Source organism: Bombyx mori, chromosome 13 (assembly GCF_030269925.1).
Source record: "Bombyx mori chromosome 13, ASM3026992v2".
In the NCBI taxonomy this organism is placed as follows: Eukaryota; Metazoa; Arthropoda; class Insecta; order Lepidoptera; family Bombycidae; genus Bombyx; species Bombyx mori.
This window is the reverse complement of record NC_085119.1, coordinates 14,012,686-14,033,907: the sequence shown is the minus strand read 5'-3', so window position 1 is coordinate 14,033,907 and position 21,222 is coordinate 14,012,686. Positions and strand designations below refer to the sequence as shown.

At 33.0% G+C, this 21,222-nt stretch overlaps 4 protein-coding genes and 1 long non-coding RNA gene across 11 annotated transcripts; 3 read left to right on the top strand and 2 right to left on the bottom strand.

The window, feature by feature from the left end:
- LOC101738398 (dolichyl-phosphate beta-glucosyltransferase) lies at positions 1-3,328 on the top strand. Its single transcript, XM_004927702.5, has 6 exons — positions 1-337; positions 440-614; positions 1,696-1,904; positions 1,985-2,199; positions 2,347-2,484; positions 3,044-3,328. Exons 1-6 carry the CDS (start codon positions 266-268, stop codon positions 3,240-3,242), a joined length of 1,008 nt encoding a protein of 335 aa, XP_004927759.1. The 5' UTR covers positions 1-265; the 3' UTR covers positions 3,243-3,328.
- Alg-2 (apoptosis-linked protein 2) lies at positions 3,240-9,965 on the bottom strand. 6 transcript variants are annotated; one of them, XM_012691665.4, is made up of 6 exons: positions 9,815-9,963; positions 9,486-9,547; positions 8,610-8,716; positions 8,162-8,430; positions 7,410-7,505; positions 3,240-6,089 (listed from the first exon to the last, which is right to left on the bottom strand). In XM_012691665.4, exons 2-6 carry the CDS (start codon positions 9,539-9,541, stop codon positions 6,078-6,080), a joined length of 540 nt encoding a protein of 179 aa, XP_012547119.1. In that variant the 5' UTR covers positions 9,542-9,547; positions 9,815-9,963; the 3' UTR covers positions 3,240-6,077.
- Positions 7,783-8,808, top strand: LOC134200012 (uncharacterized). Its single transcript, XR_009974754.1, has 2 exons — positions 7,783-7,982; positions 8,565-8,808. It is a non-coding gene; the product is annotated as an uncharacterized LOC134200012 (long non-coding RNA).
- Positions 9,966-11,506: 1,541 nt separating the features above from the next.
- On the top strand, positions 11,507-14,280 carry LOC101738535 (uncharacterized). Of its 2 annotated transcripts, none has more exons than XM_004927703.5 (2): positions 11,507-12,166; positions 12,548-14,280. In XM_004927703.5, the coding sequence occupies exons 1-2, from the start codon at positions 12,082-12,084 to the stop codon at positions 13,813-13,815; spliced, it is 1,353 nt and encodes a 450-aa protein (XP_004927760.2). In that variant the 5' UTR covers positions 11,507-12,081; the 3' UTR covers positions 13,816-14,280. The 2 variants fall into 2 exon arrangements, with proteins under 2 accessions (XP_004927760.2, XP_062527898.1); XM_062671914.1 differs by lacking the exon at positions 11,507-12,166 and adding an exon at positions 12,208-12,312.
- A 1,808-nt stretch (positions 14,281-16,088) lies between these two features.
- Positions 16,089-18,843, bottom strand: RpL27A (ribosomal protein L27A). Its single transcript, NM_001044057.2, is given in 5 exon segments — positions 16,089-16,240; positions 17,600-17,752; positions 18,131-18,228; positions 18,574-18,637; positions 18,808-18,843. Coding segments are annotated over 5 exon segments (447 nt in total). The 5' UTR covers positions 18,811-18,843; the 3' UTR covers positions 16,089-16,111.
- Between the last annotated feature and the right edge of the window lie 2,379 nt (positions 18,844-21,222).

The following is a 21,222-nucleotide window of genomic DNA, read 5'->3' as shown; positions in this document are numbered from 1 at the left end:
TTGTCAGTCTTTTGACTGTTTACCTCGTGAATAAAATTTGAAAACCAAGTTCATAGATAATACACATAAACCAAGTTGAATCAAATACTTACACGTATGTATATACTGTAACTATCATTTCTGATCGTAGATACCAAAAATAATTGGTCAAAGAAGGATAATTAATTCTTCATTTATTTATTAAAACAAAAGAAATGAAGGTTTAAAACAAATTTAACTAAACTTAAATGTATAATCTATGAACTAAACTAAATTATATTGTAAGATGGATCTCTTAACAATATTTCTGGTAATGGTTTTATATGGTATTGCTATAGCGTTGGCTCTATTAATTGTGGTAAGTTTGTTGACTTAATCTTTAATAATCTTAAAACTGTTAAATTACTTTAATTTCAACCTGTAAAAATATCACAATATTAACTTGTCGATATTTTTTTAGCTCGTTATAATACTATATATAATAACCGATACGTATCCTGTTGTGGAGCGGTATAAAGATGAAGAAACATACAATGATTACTTAACAAATACTAAACTGAGATTCCCCTCTATACTTGAAGAAGAATCTGTTAGCTTAAGTGTAGTTGTTCCTGCATATAATGAAGAAAAAAGACGTAAGTAACTTTATGTGGAACTATCTTTTGGCCTACAGTTTTGCTTGTACTTCATTTCCTGGTTCATGCAGGTCCTGAGCTCCTCAGTAAGATGAAAGGTAGCATATATGTTCTCAGGGTGTAAGCCATTTAATTATAAATTTCATCAAAATTATTTCACTACTTTGGGCATGGAAACAACAGACAGACAGTTACTTTTATTATAATAAGATTATTTGCTAAGTAACTTTGAAAATCCAATGGTTTAAAAGTAAATTCCAAAAATATTTAGATGATCACTGCTTTTTTTCAAAATCTGATTTAAGGAAAGAAAGTATCTGGAAAGTAACTGGTCTACCTTTGAACACCACACGAAAATTAGTATTTTACTTCTGAAGATTTATATGATCAAATAAGGCAGGCAGAAAATTGATTTTTGTTCTACTGCTCTTAGTTAATATTTCTATTTTTATTGTTTTTTTTTTTTTCAATGAATATAATGTGTATTGATCTATTAATTCTTCTAAGTTTTTAAAAATATTTCATATTAAAGTTATAAGAAATTCAAATAGAGAATAAGTAAAATGAGCTTCCAAAAATATATAAAAATGTTTTAAAGTCATTTTGTGATACAGTGAAGATTTTACTTAATGATTTGAGAGCAGTGACAAGTACTTTTTTGTCAAAGTTTAAGTCCTCTGTTAAGATCCTAATGTGAAACTGTTTCAACAGTCCGTTTGCAAGTCAATCAGTTTCCAAACTGACGTCTCAGTGTCTAGTTTGGTTTCTGATAACAATAGGCTCCAGTGCCAACTAAATACCAACTGGAATGTGTACATTAAAGAAACTAAAAATTATCTGGAATTAACTTTCTTAAATCTATGGCATTTAATATCATTTGTATTCACAATTGACACATTATCAACATTTGTTACTTCCATCAAATGCTAGTCTTCTACTTCTACTTAGTCTTACTCAAATCTTCTACTTAAATCTTCTACTTAGATTGACAATTGACTATCACCTGATTCAAATTACAGTTCAGTCTGAGTATTTTTGATCATTTTTAACAGTTTGTTCACTGATGATTGATATTCCTCAGTGCCACCCATGTTGGATGAAACAATTGAGTTCTTGGAGAACCGACAAAAAGAAAACCCTTCATACAAATATGAAATAATCATAGTGAGTGACGGAAGTAAAGACAGCACAGTTAAAGTAGCCGAGAGCTACTCCATAAAATATGGTAGTGACAAAGTGAAATGCCTAGAGTTAATAAAGAACAGAGGAAAAGGAGGAGCAGTCAGACTGGTAGTGTTTCATTTCTATAATAATTTTAAATATAAATAGTTTTTTTTAACCTCTGATAAATAAACATTATAAAATTTCAGGGCATACAAAGTTCGAGAGGTGCAACGATATTGTTTGCAGATGCAGATGGTGCCTCAAAATTTGAAGATTTGACGAAATTAGAAGTCGCCCTAAAGGATATTGTGAAATGTGATCCCCTCAAAGATGTTAAAACAACTAGTGAAAGTCTAGGAATTGTAATTGGTTCGAGGGCTCATCTTGAAAAGGAATCTTTAGCAAAAAGGAATATTTTTAGGTATATCTAAAAGTACTGCCTACAAGTACAGAAGTCATGTTCTTACACAGTTAATTTTCATGCAAAGCTATAATGTCGTAACACATCACCTGTTCATTCATATTTCAAATGGGATTATAAATGTTAAAACAATATAACATGTTACAGGAATATACTTATGTATGGATTTCATTTTCTGGTCTGGTTGTTCACTGTAAAAGGTATAAAAGACACACAGTGTGGCTTCAAACTTTTCACTAGAAAAGCAGCAAGAATATGTTTTGAAAGCTTACATGTAAACAGATGGTAAGGCAATATTTCAATTCCTGTTTAGCTTTTACTGAATTAAAACCTTTCCTTTTATAGTATGTGAGACAAAAATAAAGGCTTTGTAGCAACCAGTTCAGACATTTGCTTCACTTGAGAGTACCTACTTAAAGTAAACCAGACTAATTGGAAGATGTAGAAAAACATATCACATAATTTCTGTGCGCAAATTTTCGATTGACCTTTTTTATTGCTAAGACAGATAAATTAACTCAAGTACCACCTGGTGCTTAGTGATTACTGAAGCCTTCACTACATAAAGTAGCAGTTTAAATTTTATTGTAATGTATCCATATCCAATTTCATTTATCCCTTCGAACCGAATCGAACTGCATTACTGCTTCAAAGCAGTAATAAACAGCCAGGTGGTACCAACCACTATCGTGTGAACTTACCATATCAGCAATGAGCAATATGGATGTTCTTACAGACGTATTTAAACAGCTCCTCAATAATTCAATACATTTCAACCTCAATATATTATTATGAATGGTAATTATATTGTCTATAATTTAACACAATATGTATTCATTTTCAGGGCATTTGATGTAGAGTTATTGTATATCGCACAAAAATTAAACATTCCAATATCCGAAATACCAGTGAGGTGGACAGAAATCGAAGGATCAAAAGTCACGCCAGTTGTCGCTTGGATACAAATGGGATGTGACCTAGGCCTTATCTGGCTTAAATATAGAATAGGAGCTTGGAAGATAAAAAGCGAAAAAACAGAGTGATCTTTAATGAAAAAATCAATTTATTATATTTATTAAACGGATACATTGTGTAGTTCTTTGATGAAAAATATAACTTTCAATAACAATCTTAAAGTGTTTACCTAACGCAATTCGAATAACATTTAGAATGTAACAATTCACATCATAATAGCAGGACACAGGCCGATAAGGTTGGCAAAACAGTTGAATAAGCCAAGATAACGTTAGCTTCTTTGAAAAACGATAAATCAGATCATTTTCATATAAATATTCTAAACCTATGCATTGTTCTGCTATGATGTTTAACATCAAAAAACGTAGAACACTACACATAATATTCTATATAATTAGTTTATCTAAATTATGCAATGCCGACACATCTACAAATAAATGCACTTGTACTGTAAAATGGAATATACAATGAAAATTGACAAATATTAATTTGTAGGTGGATTTTTAAACTACATTAAAATCAGACTGTTCAGATATAACCATATAATTAAGACAAGGGTAATTAGTAAGATATCTATGAAAACTTAATCCAATTTCGTTATACAGTAAAAGCTCTTTATTCGCGTGGTATATTTTCCGTAAATATGACGAGAGTACAGAAACCGTGAATATAGAACGGTAATTTACATACATATATGAAATTATAGGGATACGTTCTTAAGTGACAAAATAAACAAACACTAGGCATAGTTGTATTTTACTTTTTTATTAATCCATTTAACGCGACGCGTTTACAAAGGATATTCGGTTGGATACCTACATATTGGAATCCTTTTTATCAATGTTTATGTACCGCTATACCGATAAAATCCGCGGATAAAGAAATCTTTAGCCGCGAATATAGGTATTGGATCACATTTTTTAATCCACGAATAGTGAAAACGCGAATGAAGGAAGCGTTAATAAGAAGCTTTTACAGTACCTACGTATAATTTTAGTGTGACCAATTTGCAGTTTGAGTATTAGTTATTACGCAATTAAAACCTTTTCAATGGATATAATACCGTTGACAAATAAAGCGGCTGATTTTTCATCTCAAAGATCAATGCTATTTCCTCATTAAAAAGATTTCGAGACGCGAAAGTACCGGAATTATAAATTGTAAAATAAATAACGGGTACCATTCACACGCGCTAGAAGTTGTCTGTCTCATTCTCCCGTAAACAAAATTCTACAGATTTATAATTACTACCTACGTCTCTTTAATGTCAAATCTCACAGATTGTAAGTATTGAAGTTTTCACTTCAATAAATATGGATTTTCATTTACAATAATCATTCCGTCTCTTAAGATCTAAATATAAAACAGTGCATACATAGGTACTTTAAAAAATAAACTTATTTAATTACGTCAATTCTACACGAATATTAATTACGGTTTTACAAATCAGCATGACGTAACTTAGGAATAGTACACTGCGTTTTGTCTTTTTGACAGTCAACTTCAAACGCGATCGACACTTAAAACACGTTCATCTAAATGAGAATCGCGTTTAAAAAAAAATACAACTGGGCACGTCATCATAGTAAGTTTACATTAATAAAAAAAGATAGTATTATCAATATAGCTAATGCCTCGTTTAGATTATCAGCGAATAATATGACGTTTAACTTGACGTAATTCGTGCAAGAATACGACAACGTAAAGACTAGTTTATTACTTCGTCTAAATTCAATGAATATGGGTTTTTCAAACACGAATGATGTGCGACTCGCTATTACAGCTTTAAGTCTATTTCATATTCACAAATCTTGCTTGCGACATTGCAAATGAACAATGATGAATAGATAAACATCGCGCACGAATACAGTGCACGTAGTGCGAGTTTTTTACTTTCTCTGTAGCGTAAATTGGCGTAAAAGTTAACTCAAATTTGTATGTAGTTGGAAGGTTTGCTTACATTTGCCCGTAGGGGCGCTCTTCCAACTGCATACAAATTTGAGTTAACTTTTACACTATCGAGAACGTTCTTTTAGGTACCACAAGCACCGGTCACCATCCTCATCGAACCCGTCGCTTGTGACGAAGGGCTCGACTAGCGATTTAACCCATAGACACAGCCCACTGAGTTTCTCGCTGGATCTTCTCAGTGGGTCGCGTTTCCGATCCGGTGGTAGATTCTGCGAAGCACGGCTCTTGCTAGGGTCAGTGTTAGCAACACTCCGGTTTGAGCCCCGGGAGCTCACTTACACATTAGGGCGAAGCTCAAATAGCCTCTCAAGGCTATTAGCATAGATAGGGGAAAAAAGAGAACGTTAAAAAGCTCACACTAAGCACACAGTACAATGACCCTTTGATTCGTGCCAAACTGTTGACACCGTGCGGAGGTGAACGAGTACCGAATACATCCGAATAAACCGTTTACAAACTCAGATTCGTGCCTATTCGTATGTGTTCGATGAGTACTTATCTAAATGAGGCATAAAACATAAGTCATTATTATTACAAAATTTAATAATCTTTACACAGAAGTATCGATCCTTTCAGTTTTGTAAAATAGCTATTTCGTAAATTGACCAAACGTTAAAGTTTAAATTACTTATCACTTTTGTGACTGACTCAACGCTCATTAATTTTGAGCAAGTGTAACCTGTCAGGTATTAACAAATTTGGCGCTCGAATGAGTTGAGCAAATGCTTTTAATTTTTATCAAAAATATTGAGATACATAATAAAGCTACTACTACAAACAATTTATTGCCATACTAAAATTCAAATACAGAGTGGAAAATGTGTGTGCATTATGTGAACCGTTCTTTCTTTTTAATAACATATTTGAAAACTACAGGATTAATTACTACCTCATAGTGGACAGAGGAACTGTCAATAAAGATCTTCTCTCGTTTACGGCCAACACTAAACGGAAAAAAACATATTGTCCGTTTAATAAAATTTAATATGGCGAGTAGTTTTTACAGCCGACACGGTTATAATAAGAATAGCGGGAAACAAAATTCATTTAATGATCTAAGCCTACATACTTAACGTTAAGTCGAAATTTAAAGAGCTGTCACGTCACACACGCACGCTTCTGAATTTTAATTATTGTGTGCAGTGTAAAATATATATATTTTTGTGTAACGTCTTTTTTTTTAATGGAAGACATCAATCTTACACGCAATATTTAAAAAGCGTTACAGTCTAGGATACATTTTATACACAATAATATCCACTTCGTTTTTATTAAATGCGGATGGATACCAACAGGAAAATTATTGTACCCATCATATTTCTATATATTAGAAATATGAGGTAGATTCTGCTTTTTTTCGCAAATCATTTCCATAATATGGGTTTGCGCGTAGTTCTATTCGCCTTAGCCTGATATATTATTGAATGTAATTCTTCTAATAATTACTTATTATCTTAGCTCATAATGGTTGCAGGTAAATCGAGACCGACCAAAATTTTTTAATGTCAAATACGAATAATTGAAATCGTCGATTTCCAACTGAACGCCTCTAATGGCAACAATTAAACGCAAACAACGGAGCATTGTGAATGACAACGCAAGCAAACCAAAACATAACCCAAAAAGCAAACCGTTTGTTCCTTTTTAAATGTGCGTTTATTTTTGCTGAAAATCAGAGTTACTGATCCGACGCTTTCGATGAAAATTAAATTTTTAATTTGACACTGATGTAACCATATATTTTTTTTTTTTTTTGAGATTTTATGACCTGGTATTTAAACCCTTGAGGTCAACTCTTATTTATATATTTTTAAATAAAAATACCTCAGACGAAACGCCATAGGTTATTTGAATAATGCAATTGAGTAATGTTCTTGCACGTAGGATGTGTTTGAGCATCTGAGACCCGAATCCTTAAGCAGCTGCATTAATTGGATTAGGCGTTAGTCAAATAACCTATGCGTTTTAAGCAACAACAAAAAAAATAGTTTTCTCCAGTATCCATTATCAATTTTAGTGGATATTTACTAATCTGAAGTCAGTGTCATTACACACCAACCCAGATCACTGTTCTCTGTTATCTAATTTTTAAGTTTTATAAATTTACACATGCATTTCAGTAAAATTCTACACACAAAAATAGCAAAATTAAGTTTTGTATTTTCATTTATTTGAACATGCTCATATTATCTGGCAGTTATCAAAACATTAACATTCGCTGATAATACTAAAGTTATCATGTTTATAAGTTTTACATTTTATACCTTTAATCCAAAAACCATTTTAAGGAATTGCTCATAATGTATCGTGATGACACCATCTTGGTCCGAGTCGTACTGGCGGAATGCTGATGTAAGAGTCTAAAAAAAATTAATAATAGGCGAATTGTAATTTTCCTTATTTTGTTTGTTACAAAAAATAACAAAAATGCACGCCTAACGTAAATATCTGTTGATCTGAATTTAATTGTGTTCTTAACCATGGACCTCATTAATATGTTAGAAAAGTAGATGGTTATGAATTAGGTACAATGATTGGCTCAAACAAGGTCAAAGTCTATTCAGTATTTCTAAATAGTTTTATGTTAAAATTTACAGTATAGGTCATTTTTTTAATTTACGCATACTTTTCAGAATATCTATGTCAGGATTGTAGTTATGTATCCTATGGCCTTGGTAACAGCTTAACCCAAACTTCCTTGTCTACCCATTAAAAATAAAAATAATTTTGAACAGTGGGAAATAGCAAAAAAAAAACAGTATTTAAGCAATATGAGGAAAAACTTAACAATTTGTTTTTATGAGTCAAGGAAAAGGAAATAGATTTTTTTTTATTTGGTGAGTTCATTAGTCATAAATCAGATTTGTTAACTAAATCCAACATTTTATTTATAATTTTAACTGAATGAAGCACATATGAGCAGATAATTGTTAACACCATCATATACATAAACACACCATATTTTAAAGTCATTTTTCAATAGCAATAAACATAATGTCACAAAAATAATACTTACATAAAGTGTGACGCAGCACTGTATGAAATCATCAAACAATATTGTCCCTCTACCGAATCTATCAAATTTCTGCACCATTATACCAACAACATCATCAGACAATCTGTATCCAAAGGCTGTAAGTGCATTCTTCAATTCCACTCTATCTATATTCCCAGAATTATCACGGTCAAATGATCGGAAACAATTTTGCCAATCAGAAACATATTTCCAAAGTGCACCAAAGTCCTCAAATGATATGACACCCCTATTTTGTTTGTCAAACATACCTAAAATATTTTATGAATAATTTGTAAGTGGTTTATGCTTAATAAAAAAATACAATTTAATAATTTTATTAATAAATTCATGAACTGACATAATAATATTTTAATAACAATATTCTTGAAATGTGGTTTTTCAGGTAAAGTGAAGGTAAAAATCTCAAAAATGAAAGTTTGATACTTACCAATCATCAGACGTACAGTTTCAGGATTAAATGGATTCCATGTTCCATTGGACAGAGCCTGTTGCAGTTCATCAGCAGATATGTAACCACTTCTATCTTTGTCAACACTGGAAAGAACAAATCAGATTTCTGTCAATGCTTTAGTAAATCATGAAAAAAAAGCATAATGCATTTATTTAAAAACAAGTGTATCTGAAAATCCTTTATTTTATTTCAAAAACTACCCAACATATTATTTTCTTATTCATTATTAATTTAGATTATAAAACGCTTTGGTTTTTTAATATTAGTTAAGTAGTATTTAAATTTTAAACTAAGTGATATTAGTTAAAGTACAGTAGTACCTCAATATAGGAGTGCCTTAATATATGATTGTTTTGAGTTATCGGCTGCCAATCAAGCAATATTTTGCTTTGAGATATGAGCAAGATTACGAAACGAATTAAACTAGTATGTCGAGGTACCACTGCAGTAAATTAAAAGGAAAGAGGGCTTTTTCTTTTTTAAGACAGACACGCTTATGCCTTTATAGGAATAGAACACAACTGGTAAAATAAATAAAAAATAGACTTGAAACCGGTTTCATAATTCTTAAAAATTAAACAATAATTCCACTCTTCCTATACTCATGGACACCTTTTTTTTTTAAATATATATGTATCTTAAACATAGATGTTTGGAATGCCAAGAAAATAAATTACTGTTGCATTGCTTTTATCCAATATAATGATTACTATTCAATTAAATACTATTGTAAAAACAATGAATATTCGGACTAAAAATAAAATATTCATTACAAATGAACGTTAAAAATGTTAGATTTAAAAAATCATAATTTACTTAAAAATATTAATAATAAGTAAGCCCTCAAAATACCTTCTAAAAATGTTCCATAAGAAATCTCTGCTTGGCATTGGCGATTGGAAAGTCATTTTAATCTAGGGAAAAAAACAACCCAATAAACTCTGAAATGAGTCATATACGTCATAAACTAAATGTTGCACAATATTTATATTGACCGAACTTTATTTATTAAATAAATTTAAACTCTATCTTCACTTTTTTTATGATTATAAATTTGCTTTTTTTATTAAATGTTATGAAAGATAGACAAATACTGTGACTGTGTCCACACAATAAGGACATCCTCTGCTTTTTACTAGCCAAGAACTATAATACTATAAATTATAAAACTGGTTACATACTTATGAAATGCCACACGTGCACAATAATATTTTATACCTTCACACTTGAACAAGAAAATAACAAACTTATGAAAACCAAAGAACGTCGAATTTGCAATGTTTTTTTTTTTCGGATTTGATGTCCTGAGTCCTGATAACTAAGACCTTTAAGTCATATTTATATTCTTATTTTTATGAAAAATGATAATATGGAATGAAATGAAGTTGATTAATTTGAGATCAACTGGATTGAAATAAATGAAATGAGATAAGATGATACGAGATGAAATAGAATCTTCTTAAAATGGTAGCCATTTACTGAGATTTTTTCAGTGGACTTTTTGGAGGATCCCGAGAAGTTGAAGTCGTCGTGGCCTAACGGATAAGATGTCCGGTGCATTCGTGTTGAGCGATGCATCAGTGTTCGAATCTCAGGCGGGTACCAATTTTTCTAATGAAATATATACTCAACAAATGTTCACGATTGACATCCACGGCGAAGGAATAACACCGTGTAATAAAAATGAAACCCGCAAAATTATAATTTGCGTAATTACTGGTGGTAGGACCTCTTGTGAGTCCGCGCGGGTAGGTACCACCACCCTGTCTATTTCTGCCGTGAATCAGTAATTGAAGTTGAAGGGTGAGGCAGCCGTTGTAACTATACTTGAGACCTTAGAACTTATAACTCAAGGTGGGTGGCGAATTTACGTTGTGGATGTCTATGGACTCCAGTAACCACTTAACAACAGGTGGGCTGTGAGCTCATCCACCCATCTAAGCAATAAAAAAAAAAATTGGTTTTGGCAGTCCTCTCGTGATGTTAACCTGACATTGCCTAAAGAATTATGAAGAGACCGAAACAGGTGGAAATCTGAAGATGCAAGGTCAGGACTATCCGGCGGATGCATTAACACCTCCCAGCCTAGCTCTCTTAATTTTTGCTGAGTGGCTAAAGATGTGTGAGGTCTAGCGTTATCATGATGAAAATTGATTTTTGAAATAAATTTTAATTCGGTTTATTATAATTTGCCCACTGTATTTTTGATGAAGGTGTGGCGTTTTATTATGCGTAAGCCGGAACGCACGAGATGTGGGAAAAAGGATATAGTCTGTGACACGAGGCCTTTTTACCGCCAAATATTTAAAACATAAAAATAATTTATAATGTGTTAAATAACTAATATACCTATTATAATTAACTGGAATTGTTTATGCCGCTACATCAATATAATTTATATTGTTTCAACTGTGGTGTTAATTACTTAAAACACGACTACGGCGAAATAAAGAAGGGACTCTATACGAACTCCCTCATTGGTGACCCCGACGTGATTTTGTCGTAAAGTTAAGAAAGCGTATGTCTAAATTGCGTCCCACTCCATGTTCTTCACACACTAAACCATCACCTTTCATATTTAAAAATCTTTCCACCGCCTCTCATGTCATGCTCAGGGAGGATTCGGTTAGACGTTCAATGCAACCACCTTACTCTGGTCCTCATAGAGTTATATCTAGAGCCGAGGACGGAAAAACGTGGTCGATTGATGTAAAAGGGAAACAGGTGACGGTCAGTGTCGACAGAATTAAGCCAGCTTTCGTCGAGCATTCTTTAGTAGATCTCGTTCCAGCACCAGCACCGCGGGTTTCTGTGCCTCAACCAGCGCAACCGGATGCTACTAATGTCCCTTCATGTCCACTCGTACCTTCGGCACCTCTAACTGCTACTCCTACACATACACCTCAATATACCACCCGGTCAGGTCGCAGAGTCCACTTCTCCAAACCTTTCGACCTATGATAATTTTTCTCTTTTTCTGCGGATTCTCCTTCTCCGTAGGGGGGTGGTGTGGCGTTTTATTATGCGTAAGCCGGAACGCACGAGATGTGGGAAAAAGGATATAGTCTGTGACACGAGGCCTTTTTACCGCCAAATATTTAAAACATAAAAATAATTTATAATGTGTTAAATAACTAATATACCTATTATAATTAACTGGAATTGTTTATGCCGCTACATCAATATAATTTATATTGTTTCAACTGTGGTGTTAATTACTTAAAACACGACTACGGCGAAATAAAGAAGGGACTCTATACGAACTCCCTCAAATGTATATAGAGGCACGTAATAGGATCTATTTTTTAATATATTGTATTATTTATGTGGTACGACTCATCCAGATTGTATTCTAAAATTTGTTATTGCGTTTTATTATTGCAATGAAAATGTTACAATATACCTAAGATGATTGGTTATACATATACATTGCAAGCTTGATATTAAAATGGCGGATGTCTCAAGTAATGAGCGCAAAATAAAAGTTATCAAAACTGGAAAAGTTATTAAGAAACGTGTTCGAAATCCTGAAGGTAGACGTCATTTCTTCCATAATTAAAACTTTGTAGTAGTTATTATTTCGCGTCCATACATCTATCATGCAATATCGTAGATTATGTTCTCGTTTCGTTGCTCTAGTTCTTGACTCTTACTACCTTACAGCTTTTACACTGAAGACGTGTGTATTTTAAAGTTTTGTCTCACGTATTTTTTAGAATTTTTATTATCTCGTAACCATATTAGCATTGTTATGATAACACTATTAATCGAAATGATATAAATGTAAAGTTTCTTGTGTAGCGATAATTAAATAAATTTCTGACTATAAAGTGTTTATTTACATTCAGGGTTCTTTCTTTTTGTAAAAAAACTTGTGTATATTTCCATTATAAAACTAAGGTTTCATTTTTCAGAATGGCACAAACAAAAACAAAAACGCTTGAGAATCGCTGGATTAGAATATATAAACGTAAATGGAAAAGTTGTTCCACAAAAAAAGCCTGGCCCAGACTGCAACTGCCGCCGGAGATGCTTTCAAAAGGTACCTGAAGATGTCAGGCTGAGAACATTTCAAGGTTTTTATTCCATGAAAACTCATGATGAACAAAATGCTTACTTATTTGGCTTAATGCGGCAGGTTGATGTGAAAAGGAAAAGAGTAAAAAATAGCAGTAGACGAACATGCACATTTGAATATTTTGTAAGAGTTAAAGGAAGGGAGACTCAAGTATGTCAGACTGCATTTAAAAACATACATGCCGTCTCAGAAAGGAAAGTCAGAGTTTTATGTAAAAAGATGGATGATGGTATTATGTTCCCCAGTGACAATAGAGGAAAGAATAGCCATCGGCGCTCTGGTGAAGTACGTCTGCCTGCAGATATAATTGATCAGATAAAAAATCACATTTATTCAATTGTTCACACCCACAGGCTGAAGGACTTCATTAGACTTGATAAAATTGCTGGCCTTGAAATAAACATTTCCAAAATGTGGAAAGATTATATTAAGAGTTATGATCCAGACAATTTATCAGCCACATTACCGAAATCCAAAAGAAATATAGAAGTAATGCAAACTGAGACATATCATCCGCAACCTACCCCTCCACAAGAAGCTTTTGCTCCACTCAGTTACCCAGGCAGCGGCCATTTGGTTAATATTGCTGAAAACTATTTTCAAAATCAATACCAGACTGCCACCCTGACTCCAGCAACAAATTTTTATCAAACCCCAAATGGAGGACAAGGTATGGGGATCCTGCTTCAATCGACATCACAGAGACCCACTCAGACTACCACAGCATACATTGTGCTTCAAGCCAAGGCTGAACCTGATCAGAATTCTGCACTTGCTATTGATAACACCCCTATGAATCAAAACAGTAACTTATCACAAGCAGTCAATGAACCTGAGAAGAAGAAAATAAAAAAAGAAAGAAAAAAGGGTCCATTAGTCAAACAGTGGAGATATAATAACATATTTCATGATGAAATAAATGGGGCAGCACTTGCCGCTATAAAAACTAGGTTAGGAATGTATTATGCTGAAAGTGATGCTGCAAGAAAGAAGGCAAAGCAAGTGCGCTCTACTGATACCACACAATCACAAAGCCCTCCTGAACAATTAACACAATTAGGACAAGCTGTCACTAACGTTACTATTTACACCCACAGGCCATAGCTTTAGTTTTTAGCCTTCCATAAAATGAAATAAGGCCTAACATAATGTTACTAATAATAATAAAATCGGTTCTAAGAGTGCCTGTCAAAAATGTTATACTTTAGGATTAACTTTGTTTATATGGATACGAAAGCTTGAATCGTAAGATATATGATTGTATTTAATTTAATAAAATTTGATTTTGTGAATATTTACAATACATTCTATTCTATTTTATAATCTAATGAAGTAACAATATGATGACAATACTTTGAATAGTTTGTGACTCCAAAATCTATATTTATTTCTTAAAAGTTAGGATAGCAAGCTTAAATTTTATGTTACTAATAGATCATTAAGCTACATCCATACTTTTGCATTATGACATTACATAGTAAATTATGAGATCTCATGTAATTACAAGATATATTATTACCTGTACTGTTTTGCTAGTAGGCATTATTTTGTAAAGTAAATTAAAACCTATTAATAGTTTCATTTTCACAAAGTGAAAAACCTCACTAAGAAATAGGTAAATCATTTCGAAAGTCAAAGCATTAGCACTAGATGCTAAATGAAAACGCATTGTGTACGATTTCTACAGTAGCTTGCATTGGCATTTTAATCAGTTTGATATTTTTCAATGTTTTTTTAATCAGTGTTAACATACTTTTAATTTTTTTTTTGGGATTGATTAATTTTGAAACGATTTCTAGAATTATTCGATATGTCGCTATAGATGCTGATAAAACATGTTTTTTTTGGCATCACTCTTGACCTTGAATGTGAAATCTTGAGTCTTCAAATCGGAACAATTTAACGCACCTAGGCAGAAATAAGACTATATCACGAGCATCGACGAGCGGTTGTAGTAGAATGTGGTGTGGTTGACCAACTACAACCGGTGTACTCGAAATTCCTTTAACTCTTAATGCTATCAGATTTTGAGGTATATAGATTTTTTTAATAATTAGACCCTATTTTGAGTATCCTAATCTTAACAGGTTATGGTGATGTATTTTAAATCTTTCCACTTGCCACTATAGCGCTACCTTATGTGGTTTCCTTTAGACGAACACTAACAAACTAAGATGGTGCTTCTTACTTTTGAAGATGAACTCTGCAAAATCGGCGATTGGTTCGATGAGGACGGTGACCGTTGCTTCTGGTACCTAAAAGCACCGTTAATGGATCGGGAGGATCCGTAAGGACGTGGTTGGGGCGACGTCGACTGTTTACCATTCGGTCTTCAGGATCACTCCTACCTATCTCACTCTCTCTTAAGTCATTGTCAATGGATCACTCCAAGAAATCGAAAGAGTGAAGTCTACCATAGCTATCGTAATAATAAATTTTGTTTTAATTAGTATTTCGGTGAATAGTTTTTATCCTGAGCCCCATCTCGTAACATTAATGTATTTTTATCAAATACATTTTCATCATTAAGTAAAAGTTGTTGTTTTTTTTGTTTTTTATTACTTATATGGCTGGACGAGCTGATGGCCCACCTGGTGTTAAGTCGTTACTGGAGCACATAGACATCTACAACGTAAATGCGCAACCCACCTTGAGATATAAGTTCTAAGGTCTCAGTATAGTTACAACGGCTGCCCCACCCTTTAAACCGAAACGCACGCAGAAATAGACGCATGATTTCTGCCTAAGTAACAATACGACAATAAATCACATCATTGTTTTTCTAAATTACCTACTAAGTAATAGTGTTTACTTTCATATTATGATAGATATTGTGGCGATAGCTACCATAAAACACGAGATATTTTACAGATGCCTGAATTTCACTAAATTTTCATAAGTTTGCAAATTATAAGATCCGACCAACATTCGAACTGTCGGTCTATTGAGCAATTACACCCGCTTGGTGGAAGATCTTCCTTTGTTGTTAACCTACCAAAATATTGGGGTTCTAGTAGTTTGGGTTCTAATTTACTTGTGGTAGGACGTCTTGTGAGTCCGCACGGGTACCACCGCCCCGCCTATTTCTGCCGTGAAGCAGTAGGTAATGCATTTTGGTTTGAAGGATGGGGCAGCCATCATAACTATATTGAGATTTTAGAAATCGTTACTCAAGGTGGGTGGCGGCATTTACGTTGTAGATGTGTATGGGCTCCGGTGACCACTTAACATTGGGTGGGCCGTGAGTTAGTCCACCCACCAAGGCAATAAAAAAAAATCATCCTATTGGAACAATTACAAAATCGATTAAAAGTTTATTCAGCATTATGTCAAAAGATAGGAGATAAAATAAGTGAAACCACAAATAAAACTACATATTTTAGATATTATTACTTATTATTTACGCAGATAGTACACAAGCACCACCCACATCCTTGATTTTCTTCTCTGCTGATTTTGAGAAGAACTTTGCTTTTACTATGACAGGTTGTTTGGGGAGTTTGCCTTTGCCTAGCAACTTGTAGTATCCCTGGAATGATTAAAAGTTTATTAAATTTTTTCGTTTTAATCTACAGAGCAACAGACCTATTTTTTTATAAAAATAGTAACAATTATTACTAATAATACTTATTACTAATACTAATTTTACTAATTATTACTAATAATTATTATTAGGAACAATATGGACTGTTGCTTATTTAAGGCTCCTAAAAGCCTTTAAAGTTTAAATCATTTGGTACCCCCTGAAAATTAATTATTTTTAAATGAAATCTGAATATACAAACACAGTGGTACCTTGATATACAAGTTTCATTCATTCTGTAACCTTGTTCGTATGTCAAATTGCTAGTATCTCAAAGCAATTTTCTCCATTGAAATTAATTTAAATGCCATTAATCCATTACAGCTTCCAAAAAACCACCTGTCATTTCTGTTTTTTAATTAGAAGCATGCATTTACAATAACATTTATTTATAAACAACAAAAAATATTCTGTAAAAACATAATAAAAGAAAAAGCTAAGTGAACACTTCTTCTTCTTAGGACTAGTTATAAAAATAAATATTATAATGTTTTGTAAATATACAAAATGCATAGCACGGACCCAAATTATGAAAAAAAATTTAAAAACCACGGAAACAAGAACACAGACTGAGGTAGGAAATACTGTTAGACTTGGTATAGTGTGTGATTCCTTGTCTCTCAAATCTTGCTCTCATCTCAAAGCAAAATATCGGTTGCTCAGCAGCTCATATCTCAAAACACTTACATATTAGAGCACTCATATATCGAGGTACCACTGTATTAAGCAGTTAACTATTACAGCTCTGTCATGGGAATAATTTTTTATATATACCCATATATAAATTATAATTATATTAAATTATAATAAATGAAAAATTAGTTAAAAATGTTTTTTCAATTTGGAAAGTAACATGAAATAGGTTCTGTTATTTTATTTATAACTATTGAAAATCAAAGTTCTGGCCGTGCCATCATATATTAGTAGACTAAACTACACCAAGACTTAAATTACACAGGTAGCCAATGGTAAATTGTAATTACTGGCCCGCACAATAAGAATACTGTCTCATTTACCTTCAACTGAGCAAATAATAGTAAAAATTTAGTGATATAAAAATCGCCTTTTATTGCTTTGATTTTTAACACGTTCATTTTGATTATAAAATGCCACAATGTGCACTTCAGACATAGACTTGTTGCAATCTTCAAGTTTTTGAAGCAAATTAATTTTACATAAATATTACATTACAATTTATTTAAAAATTATTGTATCCAAGATAAAAATATTATGTGTTGTTAACGAAAGAAATCTGTTACTTCTTTCTTTTGAACTAGTTAACAAAAAATAATAATATTTACTCACAGCTTTGACAATATTGATGACGGGGACCTTGCCATCTGGAGCAGATGCATACTTCAGCCTCGTCTGTTCAGAGACTAATGTCCAAAGCTTATCTAAGTTCAAAACTGGACAGAAATTCTTGTTCTTTCTAAAGTGGAAATTTCTCATACCAAGCTGAAAACATACAAACCAACATTAAATATAAAAAATATGAAGTAGGGTCAAGGGTGACAGGAAAAAACGACATTAAAATGCATGAAATAAATTTTTCTCCTATGAGACTATTATGGGAATGTTTCTGAACACCAAAGTAGAGTAGTGTGAATCTCTAGTGCACTAAACAGAGAAAGCAAAAGTCTTATAAAAACTAAACACCTAATATTAATTGGCATTTAAGGAATGACAAATCACTAGTTCTTATTTACCATAGACATTTATAAATGAAGCAAATACAGATTCTTAACATTAGTAGATATCAAATAAATCATGTTAATTTAATTATCTTTAACTTGCACAAAAGATAAACGCAAAATAGTAGTAATTTTTACATACTTTGCCAAAGTATCCAGGATGGTACTTGTCCATGTTGATTCTGTGATGGTGCTCACCACCAGCATTACCACGACCTCCTGGATGCTTACGGTGCTTTCCTGGAATTAGGTAAAAACTATTATTCTGAGAAATAATTGTTAACTTTTTAAGAGCGTTATAGACGTGTTTAATGTAATTTAAATTGAAAATAGCACTTCGCTAACATGATATTGTATGAAATATTTTTCATGACACTACTCCTTAAGAGTAGCATACGAGGATGAAACTAGGTACTGCTCATTTTTTTGTAGGTTGACCTGCATACATTTCTTTGATAATAATATAAGAATTTATTGTATTAGGTATTCTTTTGGAATTACATACAGAGCAGTGTGTTTGTATAGGTTAGACTTTTGTTTATCTCTGCAGTTTCAAAATTATCTCAGATAAATGGATTCACTAACCGATACGACCATGTCCGTGACTAACATGACCTCTCAGCTTCCTAGTCTTCTTTTTTGAGGTGGCCTGCAGGAGAACAAGAATTTATAAAGTTCGAACACAACACATTCTATCTGAAATATACTACACAGCAGCTTCATCATCACTTAAACAATATAAAATAAATCGGAAAAAATATTTTTGATAAGCGATTCCACTAGAATTTTATGATAAAATATTTTGAAACAAACACAAACCATGGTTCAATGTTCCGTCAACTTTTGAAAAAGAAAGAAATTGAAAGAATCTGACAAGAGCTGCTGTAGTGTTGCCAATTCTTATTTATGTGATATAATCTATGCGGTGACATTTCTACAAAATTTTTAGACTTTTTGGCGGGAACGCGAGGAGTGAAGTTGTGTGATTAATATCTGCGAAGGTGCACAAATGTGGGAAAATGAAACAAATCCACTGGACGTAACTTCTCGGGATCCTCCAAAAAGTCCATTGAAAAAATCTTAGTACATGACCACCATTTTACTAAGATTATATTTCATCCTATAACATCTCATTTCATTTAATTTCATCCCAGTTGATTAATGTCTCAAATTAATCATCTTCATTTCATTTCATTTCACTCCATATTATTGTGGCGTTTATGAACGCACATTTTTATGATGCGTAAGCCGGAACGCACGAGATGTGGGAAAAAGAATATAGTCTGTAACATGGGACCTTTTCACCACCGAAAATTTAAAACATATAATGTGTTTAATAACTAATGTAATATAATTACTTAGAATTGTTTATACCGCTACAACAATAAAATTTATATTGTTTCAACTGTGGTGTTAATTATATAAAACACGACTTTACGGCGAAATAAAGAAGGGACTCTATATGAACTCCCTCATTAAAATAAGACATGACTTAAAAGTCTTAGTTACCAGGTCATAAAATCCCTTAAAAAAAAATATTTAAAGATTTTTTTATTGCTTAGATGGGTGGACGAGCTCACAGCCCACCTAGTGTTAAGTGGTTACTGGAGCCCATAGACATCTACAACTTAAATGCGCCACCCACCTTGAGATATAAAGTTTTAGACCTTTGTACCTCGCACATAAAATTACCGATTTCAAAGTAAAAACACTATTTATTGACTTAATTATTTATTTATAACAAGGAGGATCAACAGCCCAATTCAACTTAAAAAATGGCAAAAAAAATTTATTAAAGATTTATCTTGTTGTAACCTTCTTTTCTATATTCCATTATTTTGAAATATACTTCGAACACATTGTCATTTTTACCACCTATCATTATTATATTTTATGCTATGTCTTGAAAACATTGTTTTATTATATTGGCGACGAGGATGGGATTGGGTGCAGTATTATTCCACAAGGACTCGAACATAGAACAACCAATTGCTTTTGCTTCAAGGAAACTACGACCAGCGGAAATGAAATATTCCGTTATTGATCGTGAAGCTTTAGCAATAGTATTTGGTATAAAAAAATTTGATCAGTACTTGAGAGGAACGAAATTTAATCTAGTTACGGACCATAAGCCTCTTATACATATTATGGGTGCACGCCGCAACCTTCCTAAACTAGCCAATAACCGATTGGTAAGATGGGCTCTAGTAGTGGGAAGTTATCAATATGACATTTACTACAGGAAAGGTGAAAATAACACATTAGCTGATTGCCTTTCCAGATTACCAAACCCTGAAACGGAACCCTCCGAGATAGAAGGGCTTGTACATAAAACAGAACTACGTCTTTTGAGCACTCGAATGACTGACCTTAACCTATCAGAACAGTTACTTATGAAAACAACTGCAAAGGATCATATACTCACAAAAGTTTGTCAAAATTTAAAAACCGGCTGGAGAGAATCAGAATACAATCCAGAAATGAAACCATTCTACAGAAACCGGGCTGAATTATCTGTTGAGAATAAGATACTTATGAGGCAAGGACGCATCGTTATACCTACAGCACTCCGAAAAGCCATTCTTACATACCTTCATCGAGGACATCCTGGCATTTCTGCTATGAAAGCACTTTCACGTTACTATGTTTGGTGGCCTAACCTTGACGAAGACATAGAATTATTTGTCAAGAAATGTACCAGATGCCAACAGAACCGCCCTTGTAATCCTGAACTTCCTGTATTTTCCTGGTCCATACCAGAAGAAGTATGGGAGAGAATCCATATCGACTTTGCTGGACCGTTCGAAGGATCGTATTGGTTGGTATTGTGCGACGCTCTCTCCAAATGGGTGGAAATACGACCGATGAAACACATCAACACCAGATCACTTTGTCTTACATTAGATAACATATTTTGTACATTTGGCTTACCAAAAATGATTATATCCGATAATGGACCTCAATTTACATCTTATGAATTTAAAGAATATTGCACAAAGCAGTCTATTTTACATGTCACATCATCTCCATATCATCCTCGGACAAATGGGCTGGCAGAACGTTTAGTCAGAACATTCAAAAATAGAATGGCATCGGTAGACAACACAAATCTCGAGCGCCGACTATTAGAATTTTTGTTTACATACAGAAACACTCCGCACTCGTCCACTGGTAAATCTCCAGCTGAGATGATGTTTGGAAGACAATTGAATTGCATACTTTCCAACATTCGGC

Excerpts from the sequence above, each read along its gene's own strand:
- Alg-2 (XM_062671621.1), bottom strand. The coding sequence starts at position 9,541 with ATGACTTTCCAATCGCCAATGCCAAGCAGAGATTTCTTATGGAACATT. Across the intron at positions 8,717-9,485 it reads TTATGGAACATTTTTAGAAG|TGTTGACAAAGATAGAAGTG; the intron begins GTATTTTGAGGG and ends TGTTCTTTCCAG. Across the intron at positions 8,431-8,609 it reads AACTGTACGTCTGATGATTG|GTATGTTTGACAAACAAAAT; the intron begins GTAAGTATCAAA and ends AAAATATTTTAG.
- LOC101738398 (XM_004927702.5), top strand. The coding sequence starts at position 266 with ATGGATCTCTTAACAATATTTCTGGTAATGGTTTTATATGGTATTGCT. Across the intron at positions 615-1,695 it reads ATATAATGAAGAAAAAAGAC|TGCCACCCATGTTGGATGAA; the intron begins GTAAGTAACTTT and ends GATATTCCTCAG. Across the intron at positions 1,905-1,984 it reads AAGGAGGAGCAGTCAGACTG|GGCATACAAAGTTCGAGAGG; the intron begins GTAGTGTTTCAT and ends ATAAAATTTCAG.
- LOC101738535 (XM_004927703.5), top strand. The coding sequence starts at position 12,082 with ATGGCGGATGTCTCAAGTAATGAGCGCAAAATAAAAGTTATCAAAACT. Across the intron at positions 12,167-12,547 it reads ACGTGTTCGAAATCCTGAAG|AATGGCACAAACAAAAACAA; the intron begins GTAGACGTCATT and ends TTCATTTTTCAG.